General features: G+C 43.2%; 1 protein-coding gene across 1 annotated transcript in view; it reads left to right on the top strand.

The window, feature by feature from the left end:
- Window positions 1-24,366, top strand: part of PHACTR3 (phosphatase and actin regulator 3) — a 52,645-nt gene that overhangs the window by 1,877 nt on the left and 26,402 nt on the right. Inside the window, exons 3-7 of the mRNA XM_009893463.1 lie at window positions 3,632-3,811; window positions 8,734-8,937; window positions 12,810-13,074; window positions 14,063-14,310; window positions 20,852-21,005. Of these exons, the coding sequence (XP_009891765.1) occupies window positions 3,632-3,811; window positions 8,734-8,937; window positions 12,810-13,074; window positions 14,063-14,310; window positions 20,852-21,005 (1,051 nt within the window). The remainder of the gene's footprint in view (window positions 1-3,631; window positions 3,812-8,733; window positions 8,938-12,809; window positions 13,075-14,062; window positions 14,311-20,851; window positions 21,006-24,366) is intronic.

Raw genomic sequence — 24,366 nt, 5'->3', positions numbered from 1 at the left:
TTCAGCAGAAGTCATTGAATGAAAGATGATAAAGTGTCGGAAACATGCACAAAGGACTGGTTCTGTAAAAGCCCTGACAGAGGCTCAAGGAAGACAGACCTCTGGGTGACTATTCTGCAAGATCCAGCGAGCTCCCAGTGTTACAGACAACATCCCAACTGCCATTTCCACCTAAACAGAGATAAAAAAATAAATCCATCTTTACTTTGAAAACTTTACAGCAGAAAGTACTGTCATGAAGAAAGATTGGCCTTTTGAGTTTGACCAATCTGATAGATAGAAATTATGTTCTTTGAAACTAATAATTGAGTTTCTTTGTATAAGACAAATACCATGTCTATAAATAGCCTGTGGGACAATACTCAGTGATGCTATGCTGGAGTGTAACCGAGCAACTGAAGAGTCAGAAAAAGAGAATTTTAAACAGGACTTTTTTTTTTCTTTGCAGTAAAGCTATTTTCATATTATTTTATTGGATATCTTTTAATATGAGATTTACGTTCAAGTTAAAAAAAAAAACTATCAAACAGTCAGTTTATTCTAAAATGGAAGTTTTTAGAAAGCTTTTTTAATTCTGTCCAGTGAAGTCTTTGTGTCTCATAATTCTAGATAATTGGTTGCCCTATTAGCACTATGGGATAGAAAAGCACCCCCCATTTCTGTTAGGAGTATGGAAGTTCCCCGTAAGCTATGAATTTGAAGATATGGATATCTAGAGCTTTGCCAAAGCACAGTAAAATAAAACTTCTGTAGAGCACGTTACAAGGTAATAATAACGAATCAATAAACCTCTTGAATGCATAAAGAACGGGCTGGGAGCGAAACAGATGACGCTAAGTTACAAGATCATTTTAACAAAATTAAAATAATTTAAACAAATACATATAGTCCAGTAAGAAGGTGTGACAAGCTGTGGTCTCAAAAAGGCAACTGCCAACAGACTGCTTACCCGTCTGCAATCAAGTTGCATACGCTCCTATACACATCAAACAAGTTTTCAGTACCACCCGGTGGCCCAGAAAGGAGAGGATGGCCAAGAGTCAGTTGAAGGACACTGCAGCCACCTGCAAGTTATTTTTCTTTCCAGAGTGTTGTGAATCTCCAGGGTTATTTTATTATATTATTAGGAGAAGCAGCTTATTAACTGGAATCAAAACCTGACCCAAATAATTCTCAGTAACTGATTAGTGCTCTACTTGGACTGAGCTGAAGCGGCAGCCGTTTCAAGGCTGAGTCCCCGTTTATGCAGCAAGTTGCAATTGCCAGAGCAGCACTACTGTGCTAAAAGGCTACAGTAAATCCTAAAATCCCTCTATTTCATCAGGCTCTTCTCCACTTCCACAGACCTGATTCCTGCTCACTTTCAAAAATTGCCCAAACTAGTCTGAGAAATCTCCAAATCTGCTTCGTGCATTTACAATAGCTGTGTCACACCCGGGTTCCGTAGCACAGGACTGTCGAGCGGCATTCTGAACTGGACTGTTTGGCTCAGAGCAACCCACAAAGCTAGCGCAGAGTCTGCATCAATCTGTGAGCAGCCCAGGGTGACACTGCAGCGTCCTTGCTTTGGTGATGAGTCATCCTAACAGGTTATGTCACCCTGTCTCCTCACACAACCCCAAAACCCCGCTGGCCCGACACGCTGCGCAGTTGCACTGCCTGGGCCTCGTCTGTCCTCCCTCCTCTCCTCCCCAGCTCTGCTCGCACAGGGCAAATGCCGACCTGCCCCTTGAGAACTCCCGAACCTGAAATGCAGCTTCACTCCAGGGAACCACCGTGCGCCCCGTAAGGGCTTACAGGGTCTGGCAGGGTCTGGCATACCGTGGGACTCATGCCCAACCAAGCTACAGCTCTACTTCTTCTGACTACTTTGCAATACCCAACACTCTCTGCTGCTTTCCTTACCAGTGGATCTAAGGTCTGTGCTTTCTCCTGTCCCAAACTATCTCCAAAATAAGGTGTTGGGACCCGGTACCAATCAAAGCAGCACATCCACTTAGATCTAAGCACAAGCTGATCGTTTCTGACCAGGAACATCACTGTTGGGAGTCTCAGACCCTCCTCAACAGAAATTCTTCAACAGGGCTGTCTTCTGCTCGTCATGACTTCATTAGTCATTACACTTTCCACCGTCCGGGATCTGAAGGGACTCACGTCTCTGACTGCAGTTCTGTTGTGGCACAGCTATTCTGCAGCTTTCCTTTCCAAAGGGGGTGGAACGTGCAAAGCAGAGTTACCCTGAAAACACTTAGGGAGCTTCCCCCGGTATTTCTCCCCATTGTGAGCACAACACTGATCAGACGTCGCTGTACGTACAGCCCTGAGAGATAAGGGCTGCCTGTCAAATAATGCAGGCAGCTGTAATACACTGATGATTATGTATAGGCTGCCTTCACAATGAGCTGAAATGTAGGCAATGAACTTTTTCCCCCTCCCCTTCCCTGTATCATAGCAACTGTGCTACTGCAGGGGCTATTTTAAGAACAGTAACTTTTCACCAAACGTGATTATGAGGCAGACTGAGTGAGCTCAGCGTACAAAAATACTGCATCCCTTCCGCAGCATCTCTGGGCCAAAATCTGATACCCTTACCCAAAAGCACAATAAATTACTCTGCAGATTGTCCAAACAGTATTAAAAAGGAGTAGCTGCGAATGCTAGCTATTTTAAATCAATGCTCAAGAAACTTGTCATGATATCATTGCCAGAAAACCCAGCCCTGTCAGGAGCTTCCAGAAAGGAGTGTCTCGGGCTGAGAAATACAAGTCAGGAGGTCAGGGTGGAAGCAGACATGTCCGTCAGCACGGAGCGCTGGCTAGAGCGGGAAGTAATTGCATTAGTTTGCAGCAGTGATGTAGATCTTCTAAATTCTGAGAGAGTGGTGAAGTAAAAGGATAGTTTGTATTCTGAGGACTCTTGCCTGTATAGGAGAATACTAGAAAAGCTTCAGTCATCAAGATGCGTACAGCTGCAGGGATCACTGCACAAAAATCCTTCAGAGTAAGCAAAGGGAGCAGTTTCTGGGTCTGCACCAAGAGGGATTTGAATTTCTGATCAGCTCAATCATACAGGACACACTTTTCAAAGCTGAGTAACTAAAACTATGCTGAAAGCCTACAGCTTGGTAGGGAATATTAGCAGCCCTGTCTTCGGTAAGGCTCTGGCATCGCTGCTGGGGCGACGGCAGCGTGTCCTGCACGGAGCTCGACACAGCTCAGACATGTCAGACCAACCTGTGCACGTGCTGCACCATGGGCTCTGCTCGTGCAAGGAATTGCTTCCTCCCAGAGACCTCCGATCTCCCATGGGTGTGCTCATCGCCCACAGAGCAGGTGCTTCCAGGGTGCAATGGCCATCCTGTACCTGCACAACGGCCATGTCCCCAGGCTGCTGGATGTCCACAGGAAAAGGGGCCTCGTTGAGAACACTAAGGGATATTAGTATCCAGACGGGCTGGTCTCCATAAGTTCTGCATATGGATGCTCAGCACTGTTAGAAATCAGGTGCTGCTCTAAGAAAACATCTCAGTCCCCCAAGCGCTAGCAGCCTTGAGACTTCTCAAGAGGTTAGCAGGGAGTTTCAGCTTTCACTGTTCATGCTTTAGTTAAAATTAAATTATTTGTTTTTTCAGATATCGAAGGCAAAGCCTGCACTGGTGATGATGCCACAAGAGCAATGCAGAGCGACCCTCCAGCTCCTGTGTGCCAGGCACTTGCCTCAGAAGAGGTGCAGCAAGAGAGTACCATAGCCACAATGGCTGTGACCTCGCTTGGTGAGGAGCTGCATTTGAATGAGCTGAAAGAAGATGCAGGTATGGGATATAAAATGTTTTCAAAAAATTACAAAATGTTAAAAAAATATTTCTGCTGAGCTGTTTTATGAGTCAAACATGTCAGTCCATTAAAGGGTCAGAGCACCTTGTTCAGCTCAGCCCATACTAGGTACTTAAAAACTGATTTTTGAGACTGCTACCAAACTGAGGGACTACACAAAGCTTGGCATAATGGGATTAGTTGGATTATGAGACGATTCAGTCTTGGCATAGTGCCTCTTTGGTATTAGCAGTGACTGCTGTGAAGATGAAACAAGCTTCTCTTAAAAACATTTCTTAAACTTCTGTGCCAAGCCTGAAATTGCTCGTCCTGGCTCAGGAGAACAGTGCCAATACACAGCCCACATTGTCCATATCATCACCCTGTCTATGACATGCTGCAAATACAAGTGAAGTTCAATACCAGGAGCACAGATAAGATAAACCAAGCTCCTTTCATGCAACTGTGTTCCAGGAGAGCTCATCCGTGACAACAGCTCCTTGGGACCAGAGCAGCCAGGCACAACCCAGCAGCTGGAGGGGTTCCATTCACTTCCTGGCAACCAAGACACACAAAGCTGCAGAGATAATGCTGTATCCTAGTTTGTGAGGACTGCCCCGTAGTGATTACAGATCTTCCTGGCCCTTCCCTCTGGTCAGTCTTCACACCTTCTCCATCTGCCCTGGTTGCCTTCTGCTCTCCATCCCACGCCTTTGTGCTCTGCTTTCTCTGGGGTCCCAGTCCCCAGCCACCCTCACCAAGCCCACCCCTGCCTGCTGCAGTTTGCTGAGCAGTGCTGCCTGCTTCTGCCCTCGCCCTGCTTCAGGACTTCAGAATGGAAATCATTCTCTGAAGGGTTTTCCATTTCTTTGCTTTAGCCTTTCCTACTTCCTTTTCCTCCTGTCCTTTCCATTCCCATGACTCATGCAATTTTGTTCCCTTTCCCTGTTTTGCTTTTATATAATACTGTTCATCTGGCCCATTTCTAGCTCCTCTCCACTCTTAATTGCTTTGACGACAGGAACTCTTCTGTCTCCCAAAAAGTATCTCTTGTCATGTTTGCTCATCACAAGGATTTTTTTGTAAGCTTAGCAAAACCTTTCGATCACCTTCTTCATTTCAACTACATGTGTTATTTCATCACAAAATGTCCCAAAGGACTGTAGGTGGACTTCTAAAGATTTTGCCTCTCCCTTTTTTGTCTCTTAAAATAGAGACAAAATAGAGAATTGGGCAGAGACAGCTTCTATTAATACAACCGTTAATGCTGTTTTCTTCTCTTCAAACTCTATCCTTTATGGCTGTGTTTGCTTTTGTATCACCCTAAAAATTAATTGAGGCAAAAACCATTCATCTCCCTGTTCTTAGAACAACCAGAGTAAAATCTTGACCAGAATCATAGAATCATTTGGGTTGGAAGAGACCTTTAAAGGCCATCTAGCCCAACCCCCTGCCATGGACAGGGACATCTTCAACTAGATCAGGTTGCTCAGAGCCCCATCCAACCTGGCCTTGAACATTTCCAGGGATGGGGCAGCCACCACCTCTCTGGGCAACCTGGGCCAGTGTCTCACTACCCCCAGCATAAAAAAAATTCTTCCTTATGTCTAGTCTAAATCTACCCTCTTTTAGTTTAAAACCGTTACCCACAACAGGTCCTGCTAAACTTTGTCCCCACCTTTCCTATAGGCCCCTTTAAGTACTGGAAGGTCACAATAAGGTCTCCCCAGAGCTTTCTCCAGCCTGAACAACCCCAACTCTCTCAGCCTGTCCTCATAGGAGGGGTGCTCCAGCCCTCTTCGTGGCCTCCGCTGGACAAGCTCCAACATGTCCATGTCTTTCCTGTGCTGAGGGCCCCAGAACTGGACACAGTACTCCAGGTGGGGTCTCATGAGAGCGTAATAGAGGGGCAGAATCCCCTCCCTCACCCTGCTGGCCACACTTCTTTTGATGCAGCCCAGGATGCGGTTGGTTTTCTGGTCTGCGAGCGTACATTGTCAGCTGACGTCCAGCTTTTCATCCGCCAGTACCCCCAAGTCTTTCTCCTCAGAGCTGCTCTCAATCCCTTCATCCTCCAGCCTGTATTGATACTGGGGGTTGCCCTGACCCAGGTGCAAGACCCTGCACTTGGGCTTGTTGAGCCTCATGAGGTTCACACAGGCCCACTTCTTGAGCTTGTCCTGGTCCCTCTGGATAGCATCCCTCTCCTCCAGCGTGTTGACTGCTCCACACAGCTCGGTGTCATTGGAAAACTTGATGAGGGTGCACTCAATGCCACCATCCATGTCACCAACAAAGATGTTGAACAGCACTGGTCCCAGTACTGACCCCTGAGGAACACCCCTTGTCACTGCTGGCCACTTGGACATGGAGCCACTGACCGCAACTCTTTGAGTGCGAGCGTACAGCCAGTTCCTTATCCACTGAGTGGTCCGTTGGTGAAATCCCTGTCTCTCCAATTTAGAGACAAGGATGTCATGTGGAACAGTGTCAAATACTTTGCACAAGTCCAGGTAGATGACGTCCGTTGCTCTCCCCTTATCCACCAACACTGTAACACCATCGTAGAAGGACACCAAATTTGTCAGGCATGATTTGCCCTTAGTGAAGCCATGCTGGCTGCCACCAACCACCTCCTTATTTTCCATGTGCTTTAGCAGAGTTTCCAGGAGCATCTGCTCCATGATCTTGCTGGGCAGAGGTGAGACTGATATGTGCTGTTGTTACCAGAAACAACCACAGAAAAAAAAAAAAAAAACGACGCAAACCATTTTTTGCAGGGAATGTAAAATGGACATTCTTTAGATAGCCGTGCACAGTGCCAGTTTGTTTTTGTGATACCACCCTCTGAACAAGATGGAGTTCAGAAACAAAAGATGTGTTTGAGGATGAGTGTGTTTTGGATCCACCTTCTTATAGGAAAGGTCCCACTACAGCTGCTACTCTGCATGTGTGCCACGCAGCACTTCATGTCATGGGGAGGTCTACTGATTTCAGTGAAGTCACTGCCAGAAGAAAGTATCGCTCTACCCAGGGGAATGCACTGAAATCTAACTAATTTTCCTACCAAGCTACTAACACCTACTGGAGCTCTTGATATTTCTGTAATGTAACCCATTAGTGACTTAAATTTTCTCTTCCTGTATTCAACATTTTGTCTTCTATGCAGTAGGCAGAAAAATACCAAGTGATGTCAGCCTGGAACAAAGCAATTCCCTACTGTATATTTAAAAGAAAATTATTACCTTACATAATTCAGGCAACTATCACATACCGTGGCTTTCCTATCAGGCCAAATTTCACAAGGATCCCTGTCGGGGATGCATATTTATTCTATTTTCCTGTCTTTTTTGAATGATAAATACTCATTCCTCCTTTTCTAGGCATACTCATTAATCTGTTTTGTCAACAAATTAAATGCTATTATCTTGCCAATGCTATTGTTTCCAACTGCCTAAGTGCTCTGGTGCCTCCCCATGCACTTGGAACACGAGGATGCTGAATGTTCATTAATACAGAGAATTTGTATTCTGAAGAAGACATAAAACCGAGCCAAGAAAAGATTTGTGACGTGACAGCTGTGGGTGCTCACTGGTGTGAGTTTTCAGGAGATGCCCTAGAATGGTTTGGAGCGAAAGGTACTTTGTTTAGACAATCCAGAATGCTAAAAAGAGTGGGATTTGCCATTTATCCAGCCCAAGCAGTTTGGACTTCTCTCATGCTGAGGAGAAACTGAAACACTGATCTCCCCATTTGGATGACTGCTTCACTTGCTAGGGTTAGAAAAATAACCCTCATGGCTACTACTGAGCCCGCAGTGGCTGGAAATGCAGCTTGGAGAGAGCCTGGCTGTGGCTGGTGTCCTCGATCAGAGTCAGGCTCAAGCTTCTCTGTGGGTCCCCACGTATGCCAAGGCAGAGATCAGGGCGTGTGACAGAGTGTGAAAAACAGTGAGGCACTGTGTGAGTTTAAGCACTGCTAGAGTCAGCTGGTATCTGGGCAGTATTCAAGGATGCTAATTTTAGACTTCGTCACTGAAATTCCCCCTATGTCCTGCTTCAGCTTCATGCCTTTCTGGATCTATTCTCCTGTGCCCTCATCACAGCCAGGTCAATTTGAAGAACTGCTCAGTGACTCAGCCTGCAATAACTTTAAGAGCTAAGTGCTTTTGCCATTTTTCAGGAGCCAATCCTGAAATGAGCACTGGTTCACCATCGCAAATTAAAGCTTTGGTGACTGAAGGTTTTCTTAAGTACTTCACCCATTCTCTGTTCCACACTAGTTTCTGGGATCCGTTGGCAAATCTTTTTTATGGCAGGCTTTTCTTGGCTGTCAACTTTAACCTCTGGAAAGACTCAACAGTTCTGGAGTCAGGTGCAGTAAGAGAAGACTTGGGATGCAAGTTAAGTCATGTATTAGATAAAATTAAATTGTGAAAATAAATGTGCACAACAAACGATTCGAAAGTCAGCTTTCATGTAATATTATTACATGATTCGCTTTACCCTTTGGCTGTGTGTTCCTAGCACAGACGAGTACTCACTCAGTAACTGTGCCACTGCAGCTGCATGCTGTAAGAAAATTCATTGCAGTTCTCAAAAGTTGCTTTGCTTTACTGTGTCCCTTATTAAAAAAAACAAAACAAAACAAAACAAAACAGAAAAAGGCTTTAGGGAAGTAAGGGAATTCAGCAGTTTTCTCAGGAACACCAAAACTAACATTTCTTCAATATCCTCATACATTTTATTCTTCACCAGCCTTGGCTGGTTGGCTATTTCACACAATAATTATTTTCACTATGGAAAAGAAGTGCTTCTAGCTGTGTGCCATGTGTTCTGTTTTTCTGAATGTTCCTGGCATTGTCCCCTGGCCTATCATTATTAAATTCATGTTCCATTAATTTTACTCATCTTCCTACTAGCCAAGAAACCTTCAGCACCCACGGAAGAATTAGAAGATGCCAGCCTGCCAGCATCTGAAGACAGTCCACAAGCCTTACTTGTATCTGAATCCACAGATTCCCCCCAGAAACAGACGGAAAGAAACCCAGCACAGCTTCCCAGCCCTCCGTTGCTCCCAGCTCCACCACCTAAGGCAATCTCCAAAATCACAAAGAGTGTAACAGGTCAGTCATTACTGGTCAGTAAAGGCTTTCCCATCCTTTACGTGTTGTTCGCCTACACAGCATTTTTTTTCTTGCATCCCTTTTTAAGCCCGTTGCCGCAAACTGCTGTGAATCAGGCTAGTTATGTTGAGTGAACAGAATGCTAATGATTTCCATAAACTGAGTGGTCCAGTTGCCTGATAACAATGCACTGATCTTTGTACTTCACATATTTATCTGAATCTCTCAGGGGATTATTTGTTGCCAGTCTAGTGCACTAAACACATGTCAAACAAATCAAACCAACTGCAAACATCTGCTGAATCAGGTGCTTATATCGATATGTCAGAAAACACAGGAAGATTTAAATGTTTTCATTACCTAGACTCCCGCTGGATAACAGTACAACAGCCCAAACCAGGTTCAAGTCCATAGGTTCTGTAGAGGTTTCTGTCTGAAGGGTTTGCTCTCTAGGGTAGGTCTAAACGAGAGCTACGAAATCTGGTCTAGTTACCCAGAACACACATAAGTGACACACCTGGCTCCTACAAAGCAATCCTCCATGCCAGACTTCGTTGAATGTTTCAAGAGGAATTCCCCTGGGCCTGATTTTCTAATGTATTGCCAATGTTGTTACATTTTCCAACATTCTGGCACTGCAGAAAGGGTTTGTTCTGATTTTTGGGCCCCTACATATGGTAAAAGCAGTTAAAGGGGCCTTATTGCAAATTAGAATCAAGTCCTAAATGTCAGACCAGTTGGATATTTAGACTTTTAAATGACAGCCATCATCTCAGCCCTGATTTGCATCCACACTCATCTACTGGTGCAAAGAATAGGGTTTTCAAAGTCACCAGGAAGCAAAATATCAGAGGGGCATTGTGAGCTGACCACTGGGGGTCATAGAAAATATTGGTCTTTTCAGTGTTTTCGAGTAAAATTACAAGTATTTGTTTCCCCTGGAAAACACCCATATTTTGCCCATGCAAAAAAGCTGTAAGGGGCTAAGTGGGAGCTGGCTTCAAAATGGTATCATAATGCTTCTTGGGAGCTGCTGTTCAGATTGCTTCAACATTCCCTGTTAGGAGTGGGCTCTAGCCTGCCCCTTCCACCATGCAGCACGAACAGACACAACCAGGACAGCCCTTTGACTTTGCTCCGCTGATGAGCAGGCCATGCCCTGCATGAGATGTTGGCTATTTGGAAAACCTGACCCATAGAGGGGAACAGGATTACAGCTCCACCAGGTACTTCGCTGCTTTTTGAGTCTAGATATTTTGCTGCTTAACGAAAGCCTTTTCCTAACATCCAAGATACTTTGAGTTTTGTTATTTCATTCTCACCTAAATTTTCCACAAAGAACAACTGTTAGTTTTCTCAATGACTCCAATAACTATAGACCCTTTATCAATAGTGAGTACACATTTGTTTATTTTTGTGTGGACATGGAGGCAGTAGGAAGTTAAGACTAAACAAATACTGTCAATGAGTGAAAGGGAATACAAATGTATGGGGAGAGAGAAACAAAGAGCAATTATGAAAGAAAAGGAAGATGAAGAGGTTAAAAAGCTCTTTTGTATTTCATTTTTCCCCTTAACAATGTTAGAGATGCTGTTAGCAGAGGAATGAGGAATAAGCCAAGCACCAATTAATCACAGAGAGAGGGGGAACAGGGCAAGGTGCCAAGACATCACTTTGCAAGATTATTCACAGAACAGCTGTCATTAGGACAAATAAGGTGTGATCTAAGGAAACTCTCAATATTGGCCCAAGCTGCAACGAGGACAGAACTGGCCCTTGACCTGTTCCAGGAACAAGCAGGTAAAAGATAAAACAGTATCCTCCCTTCCTGCTTTAGGGTTGAACTGAATGCAGGGATCTTCCTCTGAGAAAACACGGACACCCTCTCTCACTGTGCAGCAGTATAAAGTGGCTTAAGAGTTGGTTTTTTCATCCCCTCAGGCCATAATTTAATGGGAAATAATCGATCATAAATGTCCTCTGTGCATCTTCAGAGAAGCACATAATCAAAATCCCCTTAAGTGCTGAAAAGACATCTTTGCTTAGCAGGGGTTGGCTGTCTTCTGGCCACAGCAACCATCCTGATCAGCGCAGGAGGAGCTCCGGGGTGAGAGGGTGTCTCATTGCCAAGACATTGCTCACTGGGCACCTAGACACTTGAGGAAATGCCCTTACGCTTTCAGACATTTTCAGATTTTAAGTAGTGTAACTTTCAGACTACCTTGACCCCTGTCACCTGGATGCATAGAGAGATGAATGAAGCTCTGGCCATTAGGGTTCTGGGTTTCATCGGAGAGAAATGTGCAAAAATACCTTCCAAAAATGAAGAAAATAATGTTAGATCTTTCTTGGAATAACAGAGAAGATTGTCATATGGATGTAACTCTCCTCACAGAAGGAGAAATGTGAAAATGAGACCAGGCTTAATGTTGCCACTCAAAAAAATTTTCGATGTTTGATTTTGGTTATGGCTACAGGAGCTCTCCTTCCCACTTGTGCTTTTGCTATTGCTCTCAGAAATTCTGCTCTCCAGATGCCCAGCTCTGTTTCCAGTGCCACCCTTACAGAACTGTACCAGATTTCCAGCAGTGAACTTAAGAAAAGGCATGTACCAGTGTAGTTGGTAACCATCATGCAGGATGATGGGTCTGATAGGAAACATTTAATAACTGAAGCTGATAACCAAACCTATTTTCATCCTCTCCAGTTTTCTAGTAAGTTACTGTGCTAATAGGAACCGGGCCCTTTTCACATGGGTATTTCAGGGTATTCCTGGCCTGAGCAGAAGTTTTTCTCTGCTATCAACTGAAGTATTTATCTCAAAAGGAAGTGAAAAAAGTAAAAATGATCTGTGAAAACAAGTTTGTACGAAAGCCATACAAGCTGTGTCAGTTTAAATTCCTGTTTAAAACACTAGGTGGCAACAAGAGAAAAGAAATACTCGCCTGTATGAAGAACTTGGATTGCCTTTTTACACCCAGACTGAGCTATTGGTGTAAACAACGCCATATGCCAGAGGCTTGGGATGGAGATATAAGGGAAAGCAGAAAGGGGAAGAGAACTGCAGAGCAGAAAAACTAATCAGCATCTTTTTTCAGGCCAGATGTTCAGTTATCTTAAAAGTCTAAACCTATGAAATTTACAACCAGCGAAATGCCCACTGTGTTTTGGACTCCGGTGCTGGGGAAATGTATACATCAAAGGCTATTTTCCAAGAAAATGCTTACATGGCATAAAAAATATCTGAATCTGGGGGTAAAAAATGATTAGATTGTCCCACCTTTCTTTTCTCTTCTTAGTGCTCAATACACATCTTTCATTTGGATTTCATCTGACAAGTTTTTTTATGCGAACATTACCCTCATATTATAATGATTTTGGCATTTCCTCAACTGGCATGTGAAAGACAGAGGTCTAAGCTGTGCAGCAATCACAGAGGAGCAGATAATGATACCGGTACATTCTGTCCTGACTGAGAACCACAGTGCATAAATTTTAATACAGTCTGCCAGAGTCCAGCAGAGAAAGTGCTAGATTGGAAAGCCACCGCAGTACCAGCCGTCGGTGTTTAGGAGGAACATACTGGCAATCAAGAATATATTGGTGGGCTGGGAGAAAGGAGAATCTGATACTGTGGGAAAGAGGGGAAATGGGGGAGGCATCTCTTTTTCTAGATGAAAGATCTCGATCTGTGTAGTATGAGCTGTTTGAATTCAGGTAGTTACTCAGCTTAACCAGTGACCTTCTAGCAAGAACAAAACATCACCATTTTCCTCTGTTCAATACAACAAATTAACTTCAGCACAGCCTCTGTGTGGAGGGAAAAAAAATAAAAGCGTTGCACAACCTCTTACCCTCTTGTGTTTTCACAGCAGGAAGCGAAATAGATGACCCAGCCATGAAATCTCCGCCTTCCACCATCCTGAAGAATTATGTCATTGTTGGTTCCTCCCAAATCTCAGGACAAGCTGCCCTCTTCCATCCCTCTGGCCAGAAAAGTTCAGATCCCCATGTCAGAGGACAGGTAACAACACCAACCGGTTCTCCTCACCTGGCTGCCGTCCACCTGCCTTTACCTCCCAGCAGAGTCATTGAAGAACTTCACAGGGCTCTGGCTACCAAACACCGGCAGGACAGGTACCTACAGCCTCTTGGCTATATGGGTGCATGAGGACAGTGATTCTACTAAATCATTTTTCTTGGTAAATGCCCCTAACCTGTTATTAGAATTTTATCTACTGCTACAGCTGGGGTTTGCCTTCCTCTTGGTGTCACTACTTTGAACATCCATTCCTGGTTCAAGTGCTTAATTTGGCAGTTACTTCAAAGTATGTTCTCCCTTTATAAGGAGGCTACTGTGACATGGAAGTAGCTTTTCAAACAGGTAGAATCAGTTGATAACCCTTGACCTGTTGCAAAAGAAAATCTCCCCACAAGATACCAAGTTAAAGTAGCTAAGGCAAATCCTGCTCTAAATATCAGTACTTTACATACGAGAAACGCTACTATTTCAGTGTATGTCTCTTGGCTTATATATGAGCATATACGGTACCCATTTTTAATACAAATGCTTGTGTGGAAGTACATTGGACGCTTTGTCTGGTTTTCATTATAAGGCCTCCTGTGTATTAGAGGAGGACAGAGATAACCTTTTCCATCACAGAGCTTTGGAGTTAAGTTGGTAACATTTCTCAATTCCGTAACAGCTATTGTCATGGGGAATAGATTCATACAATATTATTTCCAGGCCCTGTTAAACCTTTGTCATGGTCATAAAATATCAGAATGGTAATATTTCATGCCATGTATGTTTTATATTAGAAGGACGTGCTGTGTGGGGTTTTTTTAATCAGTATAGTATAGCATGTGGCTATATATCAAAGAAATACATGAGTCACTACCCTTCCATACCTTATTTTTATGACAGAGATAGGAAAGCAGATCCACATTAGCCATTCTCAACACAGTCTTGAGAATGCCATCCCGTGTCGTCCCATGTTGAACTCTCTGCCCTGGCCTTTATGAGCTACAGGACAACCTGCTCATTCTCATATAATGATAAGTTCTTCCTGTGGCAATAAAACAGTCTTTTGTAAAAACTGGGCTCTGCACCTTCCACCCACAGCTTCCATGGAAGAGAAAGCAAAGGCTCTCCAAAAAAAAGAGTGGATGTCCGTCCACCCAGAACATCTAGCATTGAGCGCAACAAAGAAAAGGAGAACTCACTGAGTTACAGCAGTGATTCAGAAAATAAGTGGAACTCAGTTAAAGAGTCGGATGAGAACAAAGAAAACATGATCATGAACTCAGAACTCAAGGAAGACTCTGTTTTTTATCAGGATGAGGAAGTTTTGAATGACTCCATTATTTCTGGTAAGGAAAGTCACTTATATTATAAAGATATACTATTGTAGCCTAACGGAATGCTCTAAACAAGGCAGCATGCAACAGAAAATACCGAGCAGTGTAAATTCCTCTATTGCCACATCAACTTTTTGAAGGAATCTTGGCGACAAGCTAAAGTTAGATTTGATTCATAGCTATTTGTCGTCGTGTTTGTCTTGCTAGATGCTGCACACTAAGATGAAATTTAGACTTATGCTGATAAGTCAATGTATTTGTATGCTTTACCCTTTCAGTTACTTATGTACCCTTTGTACCACTGTGTATGAATGGCAGCACTTGCAGACACCTCTCACTGTTGGCAGGCAAAGCTTTCTGTATACCCAGTGCCGTGCTGTGGATGTTTTGGAAGCATCCCATTTTAGGACTATTATCCCAGTGCAGTGATAGTACATTGAAAAGTGGAAGAGACCAATGAATCTAGGAAGGACTAACATGCAGGGAAAACATCTTAAAGAAGAAAGTTGCATCTCCATTTGGTCCATATTACCCTTTTTTTGAGACATATGGGGAATGCATTGTATAATCCTGAGCAATTATTTAAGTGGGCTTTGGCACAATAATAATTTCTCATTAGAAAATTCAGTTTTCATTCAAGTTTTTAATGTTCTCCATGTTAGCAGGACAAAGATTCAGCCTGAAATGAATCCTTCAATGTCTTCATCAATGCATTAAGAGAAGGCAGGAAGAGAAAAATTCATCAAATAATAAAATAATTGTTATAACAGATAAAGGATGAATTTTAAAATTCCTATTGGGAAGTATAAGCCAGCACACAAGAATCATCAGTTCTGCTACTGTGTCTTAAGACACCTAGCAACAGAATAGACAACTAAGAAAAGGCAAAACAAAAGAGAATTCCTTACATAATTGCTGTGCATGTAAGGATAACTTAAAAATCACCTTTCAAGTTCTGTCTTTCTTTTTTTCTGACTATGTGCTGTTTCTGATTATAAAAGTGGTCTCCTTTGGTATAAATTGTAAGAGCTAGAATCAGCCAGGCAAAAAATATGTTATCCCCTACTAGTAAAAATAAATCTGAATATTTTACTGTGGGAGATGGATACTCTATGTATTTAACAAAATAATTATTCACTGCCTGTGAACACAGAAATTATGGTGATAGAAAGACATTAGTTATTGTACAAATTTCAGTGATATCTAGAAGCAGCTCTTGGCTTTCTACAAAAAGTGTTAAAATTCTGAAATATTTCTGTTTACTACAGTTGAGCAACAGTGTTGCTGTATTGATGATGGTTTAAGAATGGTTTAAATGCAGCAAGTGTTATAGACTAACTGATGTAAAAGCTGGATGGAAAAGCCTATAGGACTAATTGGTGAATGTAATGAGGTGGGGCTGATACATACTTGAATGTTTTAGTGATTAAGATTAATAGCCCAAATTTAAAATGTCAGGGGCCAGGACCACATACAGACCTACTTCCCCAGTTCTCGTGATAGTGTGCTAGTAATAGACGTGCACATGTAGATACACCCCTAAAACTTATCCAAGTCATCATAAGACTTGAGCTTTATGCATAAGATCATTTTCTTTAAGATGGCCAAAGATCATTGTGGATTGCCTTGTTCTTGCAGGTTGTAAATGTGCATTTTTACAAAAGACCTAATTTCTTGTACAAGCCTGGTGCTTGCTCTGCCGGTGCTCAGGTTCAGGCACATTTTAGGGGTGTGACAAAAACCCAGGCCACACAAAGTTTCAGCTGCCACGGCTGGGTACTTGGCAAGCTGGGCAACACGGTTGCTTAAACCACAGAAGTCGTGGTGCAGGGTGGTATAACCGCAGCCACGGAGAAGACAACAGCTTTGGGGATGTGACCGCTGCCCATTTACTCAGAGCAAGCTGGGACACAAGAAGGCATTTCTGGTCTTGACACTGGGTAGCACTGCTTGTGCCACCATTCATTCAAATGCTTCCATTTGCATTTCCCAGAGGAATGCGAGCTGCAGGAGTGACAGGGATAGCACCAAAATAATTCCCGAAAAACTCCGGGCTCTTTCTAGTTTAAAAAATCTGGGCTGGTTTGCGAGTCAGGAGGTAAAACTGTCCATTAATCCGAAGTTTTTTTACGATTACTGTACTGCCTTAGCACATCACCAACTTTGCCATTGTGATACAGAACAGTGCATCTGTGCAACAGCCCCACGGTTACAGGGAGGTTGGTACAGGTTACAGATAGCTCCGGAAAAAGTGAGGAATTGTACCTTGGCTTTCCATTAGCACCCTACTCCATAAATCATTCTTTGAAACCTCTAAAAACTCAAGGCAAGACAGTAGCCTTGTGCACGAGTTTAAAAAAATAACATAACTAGCATGTAGCCCACAACTGATAACTCGTGCAAGCACGGTCTCTCCATCAGCATGCAGCATTAGGATTTGCCTTTTGCTTGATAGAAAGAACAGTAAACATACAGGAAATTAAATGTCATGATTCAACTAAATTAAAACAGGAACTTTTGTCAGGAACCTGCAGACCAAGCATGAAAAGGGTGTGAATTTTCAAAGCATTTATTGTTGACCTACCTGAGCTGCCATAAATCTTGGAACAAGCCACAGCCAAGATCCTGCCTGAGATAGCTTGGCCATGGGACAGATCGGCGCTGAACCTGCCTTATTGACCAGGAAAAATAACCCTTAGGAAGAAAGTACTTGAATAAGGGTATTTGCAGGTTCAGTTTCCACTGAGATAGTGATCAGGGAGGAATCTGCCTCAGGGTGCTGAAAATGGATGTGGGGAAAACTAGTTTGGGGCTTTATTTCTTCTTTGTTCTTAGGTTTGATTCATTTGCTTATTAATTCTGAAACATCAGACATGGGTTTCTGCAGCACGTGGAATAACAGAACTGCCCATCAGTGGGCTGGTCAAGATGAAAACAGATGAACTACACAGTGTTTCCTGACATGTCTCCCCGAAGGGGGTAATATCATCTCCCTCTTTTCACTTTGTCGGGCAGGTATTATTTTTCAGGAATTAACCCAATTGGTCAGGCATGGGGAACAGCTCCTTAGACTAGCAGATCAGCTTAATCCAGATCTCTTGCATTTTTATTTGGTGAAATACCCTAAAGATTAATCAGTGCACAGTGCATATGGACCATGGGAGTGGCTATGGCATAAGCCTTTTAGAAATCCAGACATCTGGATGAAGTGAGCACAGCTTATCCTGAGTGGGTTATATGCTCTCCACTCCTCTAATACAACAGCAGGATTTGGGTTAAAGTTGAGATTTTTCAGACGTGATTTGTGTTTTTAATTTCACAAAGTAGTAGACTCTTTCTAAGTATGCAGCTGAACAGCCTGGGAGCAGTCAAGGCCTTGAAGAGCCACTTCATTTTACTTTGTTTCAAGCAAAACATTGCATTGTTCAGCCCCACTTTGAAATACCAGCCTCTAGGGCATACGCTGGGCTAGCTTAAGCCACTGTCTCCACATCAGCTTCAAAACCTGACTTCTGGCAAAAAGGTCCAGTCTTTTACCTGCAGAGCATGGGTTTCAGCTGGCTGTCAATGAGAGGAGGGAGAGCAGAAAATGAGCCCTGACCTCATCCGAGCAAATAATCAATGTGATTTTAGCGCTTGTCCTCCCACGATTCAAAGATCAGGTGTCGTATGGTATGGCAAGTAGTTTAATAACAGCCTGAAGGGAGATGGGGTAGTTCTGCATGCTCATGCCTTTGCTGTCACCGATGAATGGAAGAACAACCGTTTAGGGTGCATCTCTAAAAAAGTGTTGACTACACATGTAGAGTTCCCTTGTTTCCTTCTAAGCAGTCCTGGACAGAGATGTATGCCTGTGCTGTATAGTGCATGCATATATTGCTTCCAGCGTACCCAGGATGCACTGAACTGCCTGCAAATGCGCTGCGCAGATGGCCAGCACGTGGGCGGTACGTCTGTCGTGGTCTGGAGACATTGGGCTTAATGTGCACGTGCAGTCTCTCTGCAGCAATCTCCTGACATGACCAAATTCCTTTTACCGCCTGTTTAAAATTTCCAGGTGAAAATGAGAACATGTTCAGGGATACCCAGGAGCTTGCTAGCCCCAAACGTGCTTCAGATTGTTTCCGGAAGGAATTCTGTTGGTTCCTGTGCTGTACGGATCGAGCACTGCAAACGCCCACTCTGCACCCACTCCTGGTGAGGTGGAGGCTTGAAAAACCTTGACAGCGTCCCAAGCCCGTGGCTTCGTGAGCCGAATGTTTCTGACGGAGTCATATATTCAGTTGGCAGAAGGCTCTGTATGGCATCAGCCAAATCATTTAACTTCTTTACCCATCTGTTAAATGCATACCTACTACTTCAGAGGGCTGTGTGGTTTAATTTAATTAATGTTTGCAACAGACTTTGAAAGCATTAGGAGGAAGGTGTTAAACAAGGGCACAGCTTTTAGACTCTAAGCAGGGTTTTGAGCTGATGATGGTTTCTAAAAAGTTTAATTTTAGACCACTGCAACTATCAGGAGACTTGTCCCTGCTCACGCAGGGAGGCCGTAACTACTCTCTGCCCCAGCCTTCCCAACATGTACACATGGATGTGGTGTAGACTCCTCCCCTCTGCATAAAGAAATTCGAGATCAATAGTGATAATAATAATAATATAGGCACACAGAATCCTAGCAGATAAAGCTCCAATATTTGGGAATGAGAATCTGTTTAGGATTTAGTATCTTGCCAAGCTCCAGAGCATCCTTTAAAAAATAGACTTTAATCCTATCTCAAATGCCAAACAAAAATACCAATTAAATGTCATTTTCTTTAAAAATGAGATGACCTTTTCTAGAAAAGGTGAAACATTAAATAAAAAAACCCCAAACCTTTAAAGTAAAAAGGAACCAAACCAAAATAACCTCCTATTACACACCACGCTCCCAAGATGAAGCAAATGCAAAGATTTAAGCGTAGTTTCTGCGTACCCTCACAATGCTCTAAACCCCATCTGGCTGGTGCTACTCTGCAATGATAATTTTCAGACTCTGCTGAAGTCCTGGACTGGACACCACAAAAGCCAGTACAGCACAGTAGAGGTATGCAGGGATCTGGTGTAAATTTACTTGCTTACAACCTACCTGTAACATGATTGCTGGAAGACTGTAGTCCTACCAGTACAGCTCAGCAGTTCAATGGTTTTAATACCACTTCCCTCTTCTTTTCCCCCCGTCATAAGCAAGCTACCCCTCATCAAATATGGACAGCACCTCAGACTTCCGGTCTGCATTTGAAAATAAAGATGGCTTTCTACTTTACAGCCATTTTCCGAACACATGACAAAATGGTTTTATAAGCTCAGGAGTCCAATTTTCATTTGTTTAGCTTGCTGAAGTCTAAACAGTTACACCAGAGATACAGAAACACCTAAGCTCAAATACAGTTGCCTCTAGAAAGAGTAAAGGGATGTTTCTAATGCCTCACAGGGGCAGCATCCAGCACTCAACATCCAGCACACTAAAGAGCAGTAGCCTCCTACCCAAAACAGTTGCTGCAATGGTCTCCTATGAGTAGTTCTTTTGTAGTGGCAATTTTTCAGGTTGCCTGGTTTGATGGAAGACATGTGGTATCATATTTTTACAATAAGCACAACAGGTCATGCAATCACAGTAAGTATTTGTGTCTCTTATTGCCCGAACGCCCAATAAAGTTGCCAGCATTCTGCAAATCATCATAAAACCTGACCTTTTCTTTCATTCCTTGGAATACTTGCCCCTCCGCTCTTCAGAGGGAAAGGACTAATTTCAACAGTCTAGTGTTGATTGCTAAATGATATTTTGTTGTGACACACACGGAACAGGATGTAGACATACATAATGGCTTACATTTAGCGTTACGAGTTACACACGGTGTCTGCCCGCAGTTCTGAATTTTCTAATTTCTAATGCCAGAAAACCAGAATAACATTTAACATACATATATTTATATGTGTGTGTGCATATATAAGTAGACATATATTTTTATATATATATATCTGTGTGTGCATATATACACACATGCCAAGCAACAAGTTCGATTGCTTCAGTTACCATTCTCTGTTCCTGGTTATGCCTGGTGACCCAGAGAGGAAGGTGTACATGTCCCAGCCACTGCTGTCACTGAGCAATCCAGTCCTTCTGCAAAGGAACTACTGAACAGTTCAGGAAATAGGGATTGCTCCGGGCTAGAGGGACGCTGAGAGGACTGAGGCAAGATGCACAGCCTCTGACTTCTAAACTAGCGACGTGAATCATGTCTCAGCTGCAAATAATGTTCACCTGAGAGCACTGCTTGCTTATAATGGATAACAAAGATAACAGAGGAATATGATCCTTCTGCATTCATAAGCAGTTTTGCGTCTGAGCCCCACACAATTATAGTGCTACTTACTTATAATAATGTGTAGAATTGCTCATTGCACATCATCATACAGATCACTGTTGCTCTGTAGGTTTCCCCCTCTTCATATGTTCATGTTTCATCTCCAGGAGCTGTCTTTCTAATAACTTTCTTTTCAATGCATGTCCCAGGTACTTTGCCAAGGAAATGCAAGAAAGAACTGCTGGCAGTAAAACTACGAAACAGACCAAGTAAGCAGGAGCTGGAAGACAGAAATATTTTCCCAAGGAGGACAGATGAGGAAAGACAGGAAATCCGGCAGCAAATTGAGATGAAACTCTCAAAGTAAGTCTATCTAAGAACAGGGAGGAACCTTCCTTTACAATGGAGTGTCCTCTGAGTACTGTCAGATGAGACACTGTCACCCAACCCCCATGGCCGTTTCCTGCGGTGAATCATACACAAACTAAAATAGCACATTTTCAGCTGTCAATCAGTCACATGAAAAAAATCATAACTCCCTCTTCAGTCAGGATTCCCTTGTTTTCAATAGAAAACAAGACAGAATTCAATGTGGGAAACAAATTTCTTCCAAATCTACCTGCAGCTCCACTGATGTAATCAAGATTTTGAGGTCCTCCAGAAAGGCTAGTGCTTTAACAAAAATAATAATACAATTACGTATTAACCTGATTTTGCTTTGTCAGCACTAGATGAATTTGAGGATAAAGGCAATTGTTGTAGTTGCATATTTACTTGAACAAAGGAAAGCCGCTGTATGCATTGGTGGGTGTACTTCTGCTTAAAGGCAGAAGCAACTTCAGCGGCATTGCCTTCGCATGGGTAAGGTGTTGGTGTCAGTCCAGCTGCAGGGATGGCAGGGATGCTCTGGTTTTGATCAGTAACCAGGGCAACAGGGTAGAGCTGTGAGAGAAACAGCACTACTGTGGCATGTAGCCTAAAGCAAAGATTTAAGGTAACTGTGAGGCTCAGACTGCACCATTTGGTTTTTGTGTGTGTGTTTTTAAGAGCTACATTTGGATATCTGCAAACATGAATATTTTAGGTGAGACAAAGGGGATTGTTAAATAATCTGTGCTGTGCCTGCCCACACTGGGACAGTGAGCACTACTCGCCGCCAAAATGCTTGGAATCAAATTAAGAAACATGAACAGAAGTTCATTTTCAAGGCTTATTAAATATTAAATATCTCAAGCCTCTCCTGAAAGAAACATTTATTGATATTTAGGCTAGCTCATTCATGTGTGTGCATTTGATTAAACTTTACCTCAGGGGACAGGGAACGAGAAGCACGCATGTGGATCAGAGCACAAGTCCTAATGGACCAGAGTTTACGGAGGAAAACATCACTGCCATCACCACACTTGTCCTCAGCTGAGAAACGAGCTGCTGAATGAACAGATGAGATTTGGAATGCACTTCATGGTGCCCCTGCAATGTTGGAGATGGAATAATCACCTTCCTTCAGTCTCGGTGATTGCTGTTCATTCTTTGTAGCATGGTAGCACCTTACACCCAAAGGAGAACAGTGCATTGTGCCAGTGACCGCTCAAGACAGAGCAGATGACAGTCCCTGTCACAAAAAACAGATACATCCCATACAACCAGAAAATATCACATTACAATTTACATTAAGTTCCAAGAGTTACAGGCAGAGAAAGTCATAGATATGCCACATTAATACCCATTGTCTTAGGAAGGAAAGTGCAATGGACCTTGACCATGGCCTTGATCATCTTGACCTTGCAAGCCTTGTATATTCATATCAGGGAAATATTTCAAGCTGCACTCTGATATTGTCAATTCCAGTATTTTGGCCAGTCAATTGCTCGTTAAATGTCTTCACAGGTCAGGAGCCTAATTTTATGGCTCTAAAATAAACAAAACTGGTTTCTACCCCACTGCATCCCTAAAAGTTGGACCATAACAGAGTATTCACTGTGCGAGATTATCTCATCTCCAGCCACACCTGATATTGCTGGAATGCCTAGAAGGTCACATCTCTTTTCAACACACCTGGCTTCTCTCAGTGTGAAAGGTCTAATGAACTGCAGTTTCAGGTGGTATAGCTGTGAGTCTTTTCATTTACCATTTAGCTTGCTTAATAATGAGCCTAAAGAATTATTTTAAAGGAGGCATACCTAAAGTCCATTGTCAGTACAAGGACTTAAAAAGGAAACTGCTCTGCTGGTGAAGACAGGGCTGGTCATTACTAGAAGCTGGGAAATGTACTGTCCGTGGGTAAGTGCAGGGAAGGGAGCCTCCCTCCATTCCGTCTGCTGCGGGCCCCTGGAGCAATCGGTGGTGCAGGCTCGTGGTCTCATTGGTAACGTCTAGAGGATGGCTAAAAGCCATCTTTGTTCCAAGTGCTGGAAGACAGGCTTTCACTTAGTTCCTTCCTCCTGGAACGTGGAAGATTCAGCACATCTCAGGGAACAGACGGTGCAGAGATTGCTGGAATAGCGAGGAATGGCAAAACAGATTGGAAGCAATCTCCCACACAACTTCCAGCACATATGTGCCCTGGCAGAGCTCTGCTTAGCTCTTAACTCATCCACCAGAATAGAACATGACCATGCAAACAAGCTCAGGTGGTGGAGGCATGCAGGAAAATATTTACACTGGGAAAAGAAAGTACATGTCCAAAACAACAAAAAAAAAAAGACGTAAAAATGGGTAGTGGCAAAGGCCAAAGAGTCAAAGCCCTGGAGACATCTCTCTGGAGTTTCTGATTAGGACTGACTAGGTCTCACCTCACAAAACCCAGACCACCCCAGCGTAACCTGGCAATAGCGTGGAAGTGTAACCACACCAGGCAGAGTGAAAATCTTGCCTCTTTCAAGCCATTCATTTTACTGGTATTTGTGCAGCATAGTCTCTCCTTCTGTCTTTGTGACAACTTGCTAAGTGTTCAGGTGTGAAGCACTGACTGGGAAATGGGATCCCATAGAAACGTCTGGTCTCTGTATGAATTTTGCCACTACCTGTGCCAATAAGAGCAGGTTGCTGCTGCTGCTGTACTGGTAACGCTTTGATAGCAGCAATGGGACTTGCCGGCTCAGCTACGTACCACATGTACCATCAGGCTACAGACCTGTACTTTAGCACAAAATAATGTACGAGCAGATTAGCCAGTAGTTACATGGCTGTCTGCATAAGAATGGCAAGTAAACAGGCAGTTGTTTTCAAGATCAATATTTTTCAGCACATTTGCAGGGATTTGAAAGTCTAGAGCTGTCTAGCAAATTGCCTCAGTCCCACAGGTAACACAGCCTAGCTCTGTACTCCGGAGGGAAAGCTATGTTGACGTATATAATGTGCAAAATATACCGAATAATAGTGTCTATGTAACTTCAAAAATGGGGACACAAAAGAATAACTTTTTCTCAAAATCACTGTATTTTTAAATGGTTCTGGTTGTAATACATTTCAACAGTAGTTGTGAACCTGCTGAGAAAACCAACTCTCTGCTATCGTGCTGATGGGTGTTTATGCAGTCAAAGCTAAAATCCCTATTTTTCTTCCCTTTCCCACTCATTGCATCTCAGAAGAGAGATTGAGGAATTCTGTTAGATATTTTGGGCCAGATTCTACTTTTACAGCTGTGCAGGTCCTCTGACTTCAGATTTCTTATTGACTGACAGCGGCATGAGTACCGATTCAAGTATTCATTTATGTGCATTGC

Source organism: Charadrius vociferus, unplaced genomic scaffold (assembly GCF_000708025.1).
Source record: "Charadrius vociferus isolate BGI_N301 unplaced genomic scaffold, ASM70802v2 scaffold259, whole genome shotgun sequence".
In the NCBI taxonomy this organism is placed as follows: Eukaryota; Metazoa; Chordata; class Aves; order Charadriiformes; family Charadriidae; genus Charadrius; species Charadrius vociferus.
Note: the sequence above shows the minus strand (reverse complement) of the source record. Positions and strands in the feature narration are given on the sequence as shown.